The 4,464-nt window shown below is 44.3% G+C and overlaps 1 protein-coding gene across 1 annotated transcript; it reads right to left on the reverse strand.

Moving 5' to 3' along the window:
• Positions 1-2,700: 2,700 nt before the first annotated feature.
• Positions 2,701-3,105, reverse strand: LOC121876103. The gene has a single exon (XM_042381041.1). It carries the CDS (start codon positions 3,103-3,105, stop codon positions 2,701-2,703), a length of 405 nt encoding a protein of 134 aa, XP_042236975.1.
• Between the last annotated feature and the right edge of the window lie 1,359 nt (positions 3,106-4,464).

Consider the following 4,464-nt stretch of genomic DNA (forward strand, 5'->3'; position numbering starts at 1 on the left):
GATTTGGGACTGGAAGTTCAGCACTGTGCGGTACTGGTCGGATTGCAGAAACAATATTGGGGTACTGTACCTTGCCTCGTGTCTTGATTTTTATTCCCTTAATATTTGTGAGACAGAAGTAGCAGTCACTACTGTGGTCTTTAGGTTCACGCCATATCATTGGTACAGCAAACGGCATTCCTGAACTTCGTTTACCACACATCCATTCGCTCAGGTGGTTAACACAACACTTACAGGCTACATGAGGTGCCCATTTCTTGTCTTGGTCACCCAAATGACATTTGAAGTAACTTTTGTAGTTCAGTCGAACAGCTTTTGTGATTGGTTTCTTGAGGCTACCAGGAGTGAAGGCACCATATATGTAGCAAAAACTGTCAGCCCCGTTCACACACTTGCGACGTTCCATGTTTTGTTAATTTCAGAGTAATTACAAATCATGCAGGTGTAGATATGCAATATCATGAATCAGCAAACTGAAACAAACAAAAAAGCACAAATCAGGACAAAATAATTGCATAAGTGGAGCCAATGAGCATATAAATTACTGTATGAATAGCATGGTGCACTAAATATATAGATATGCTGGTTCTGGAAAACTGAGCCTGATACAGCTATACGAATGTCATAATTGAGTTCAGCACATACAATTACACTAGAATCAGACTGTTTTGATCCAGAACCATGAGAATTTTTTTTTATGTTGACCAGTGTTATTCATCAAAAAGATTCAGTCAACCAACCATAAAATACAAAGTGGAACCAAGTGACCAGCAGGAAGACGCCCTCCAGGTTGGCTGCCAAGGGATTATTCTACACCAATGAAAATATTACAGTCATAAACGAGAGTCTGAACCCACCTTTGGACACAAACTGGATATATCAGTGTACGAAGACGAGGAAATACAAACACTACAGCTTAAGTACGTAAGGAAGCAAACTATTGTATAATATAAGATAAAATCACAATGCTGAATACAAACAAAATAACACATCAGTTGGACCTAAGCGACAGTAGTAGGTGTGAGGAGCTCGCTGGGTATTATCTGTAAGGGAAAGTCAATATGCGAGTAAGAGAGGTTGCGTGTAATCTTACCTCTGGATACATCCACTGTACTACTCCTACTTTGTTGTCACTCGGAATCGAGTATGGCGATCATCCAGCTATGACACAATGATATGAGTTATTACTGATGTATAAGGGTTTGATGTTGACGAGGAGTATGATGAGCTGGATGACGTCTGCGTGTGAGTTGATGTATGTGGCGAGGCAGGAGCTCAGAGTGCAACCACACATCTTGGCTCTCTCTTTTCCTGATCCAGTAGTGCAAGTGTTGCAACGACTGGGGAGAGCGGAAGTTGCAATGGACTGCCGATAGCCCAGTTTGGTTTCGCCTTCGTAGCCTGTCCATCATGCATTGCCTTCTTCCTACGGTGTAGTCGTTGGGTTCCCATGTTGGTCACCTCTTCCGCCTATACCGCCGTTGGGGACTTGTAGGAGCTCTGTAAGCATGTTTGCCTGATGCCGGGCTCCCCCGCAACTTTTTCGTTCGGGGTTTACTCCCGTAGTCTTGTACCTACCAAAGTTAATCCAAAGGCAGCGGGGCAGTGGTTGGTAAGCGCCAAGACGTGTCCACATACCAGTGGGCCTATGCGCCGACCCTCTGGGGCTCACTGCTACTCCAGGATCCCCTGCTGGTCTAGCCTGGGCCCAGGAAGAACTCAGTTACCGTGTGTTGCCACGAGGAAGCACAACAGAAGTCTTGATGGTGAAGAGGCTGTGTACTGGCAGGGGAAGACTTAAGCAAGTTGCTTCCCTGTTCGCCACGAGAGCTACCCACCGGTGGTAGCTGAAAGCGAGAGAAAGTAAGCAAAGCTTGCACCTTAACACAAACATAATGCTGCCACAGTAGACGCATTGCACCACCTTGTGCACACACACACACACTAAAATATAAACACGAGCAAAATGCATGTAAGGTAATCATAACTCGTGGGAAGAGCAAGTATTACCTACAAAGAATATTAAACACTGTTGTTACTTCTATTACGATAAAGTATTACTAAAGCACAACCATTTTATACTGTCATAAATTTTATTTGGATAAAGGATTACCACAACACACACACACACACACACTTCTATTTCCAAATGACAATGTGAGTTCACTAAAGCGGTCAAGGTAAAATTAACACCCGTATAACGAAAGTTAACTAAAGGCGGGATAATCTAATTCTAAGGTAACTGAATGATCCTATTGGGCGCTTCGTGGTGGTCATAATACACTTCACACGGAGAGTTTATACTTTAATAAAGTTAAGACACCTATCACCAAAGTTATAAACAAGTACTCGTTCTTAAATTTTCCGTTGTACCACTTGTTGCACACTCGTTGCAGCTACTTCAGAGTTATACATATATGATTGGGATATATTAATAACACTACTTGTCATCACATATTATGCCTGAACCACAAAATGGGATAAAACACTTCTTAATAACTAAGATCTTGGGGTACTTACATGCCAAATACTGTCAAGTGTTCAAGACTTTTGACCCCGACTGTACACATCTGACCATTTTAAGCTGATATTAAGTAGCTTTCGAAATTTCAGGCCAATGGTTTACGTGCTGACGGACCTGAGGGAGTCATGGATGAAAGAACCTGACGATTGTGTAAACTAATACCTGTACTTATGCAGTCATGGAGTGATACTACTGGTGCTGACTGTGTCATGTGTTCTCATGCGAGTCTTGGTGGTGTCAGATGGTGTCATGCAGGACTTGGTGGTGTCAGATGATTTCATGTAGGTCTTGACGGTGTCAGATGGTGTCATGTAGGTCTGAATGGTGTCAGATGGTCTCATGCAGGTCTTGATGGTATCAGATGGTGTCATGCAGGTCTTGACATTGTCAGATGATCTCATGCGGGTCTTGGTGGTGTCAGCTGATGCCATGCAGCTCTTGGCGATGTCACATAATATGATACAGGTCTTGGCGGTGTAAGATGGTGTCACGCAGGTCTTGGCAGCGTCAGGTGGTGCTATGCAGGTCTTGGCGGTGACAAATGATATCATATAGGTCTTGGCGGTGTCAGATGGAGTCATGCAGGTTTGGCAGTGTCAGATGGTGTCATGCAGGTCTTGGCGGTGACAAATGATATCATACAGGTCTTAGTGGTGTCAGATGGTGTCATGCAGGTTTGCCAGTGTCAGATGGTGTCTTGCAGGTCTTGGCGGTGTCAAATAATAGCATGTAGGTCTTGGCAGTGTTAGATGGTGTCATGCAGGTCTTGGTGGTATCAAATGATATCATACAGGTGTTGGTGGTGTCAGATGGTGTCATGCAGGTCTTGACAGTGTCAGATGATGTCATGCAGGTTTGGCAGTGTCAGATGGTGACATGCAGGTCTTGGTGGTGTCAAATGATATCATACAGGTGTTGGTGGTGTCAGATGGTGTCATGCAGGTCTTGGCAGTGTCAGATGATGTCATGCAGGTTTGGCAGTGTCAGATGGTGCCATGCAGGTCTTGGTGGTGTCAAATGATATCATACAGGTGTTGGTGGTGTCAGTTGGTGTCATGCAGGTCTTGGCAGTGTCAGATAATGTCATGCAGGTTTGGCAGTGTCAGATGGTGCCATGCAGGTCATGGCGGTGTCAAATAATAGCATACAGGTCTTGGCGGTGTCAGATGGTGTCATGCAGGTCATGGCAGTGTCAGATGGTGTTATGCAGGTCTCGGCAATGTCAGTTAGACTCTCCAGTAATAGAAAGGCTTTTTCCTTCCTGTCGACTGATTGATCTTTTATACCGACCCGGCAATGAAATGGTCTCATTTTGAGCGTCCTGTACCACACACGCAATACTTCCTGTTGAGGAGGAGGGGAGACGAGAGAGAGAAAAGGAGAAGATAAAGGTACAATAAGAGGCCAGAGAAAGAGGAGGAGATGGAAGAGGTAGATAAGGAAGGGGAAATAAGATACCGGAGAAACAGGGGAGGTGGAGGAGGAGGTGGCTGGGGAAGAAGCCGGGAAGACACGGAGCAAGAGGAGGAGGTGGTGGTGGGGGAGGAGGGTAAGGTATCAGTAGGAAGATGAGGAGTGGTGGGGGAGGAGAAGATATGAAATTACCCCATCTTTAACTTCGTTTACAGGACACACAAGGTATCCAGAGAGAGAGAGGGTTACAACCTTTGTAAGGTCATAATCTACCACTATATACTAATACATTCCACCAATAATATTAACATTGACTACATTATTTACTTGCATTCAACACGAACGTAGTCAAAATTGGATTTTGAAGGGTGATATTAAGTGTGTGTGTGTGTGTGTGTGTGTGTGTGTGTGAGTGACTAACCCTCTGAATTAACTAGTAAAATTATATAAGAAATATTTGAAGGTAACGAAGACAGGTCACACACACACACACACACACACACACACACACACACACAGTGTACTCA

This window comes from Homarus americanus, unplaced genomic scaffold (assembly GCF_018991925.1).
Source record: "Homarus americanus isolate GMGI-L3 unplaced genomic scaffold, GMGI_Hamer_2.0 scaffold34921, whole genome shotgun sequence".
Lineage (NCBI taxonomy): Eukaryota > Metazoa > Arthropoda > Malacostraca > Decapoda > Nephropidae > Homarus > Homarus americanus.

Coding starts and splice junctions, on each gene's coding strand:
- LOC121876103 (XM_042381041.1), bottom strand. CDS start 3,105: ATGACTCCATCTGACACCGCCAAGACCTATATGATATCATTTGTCACC.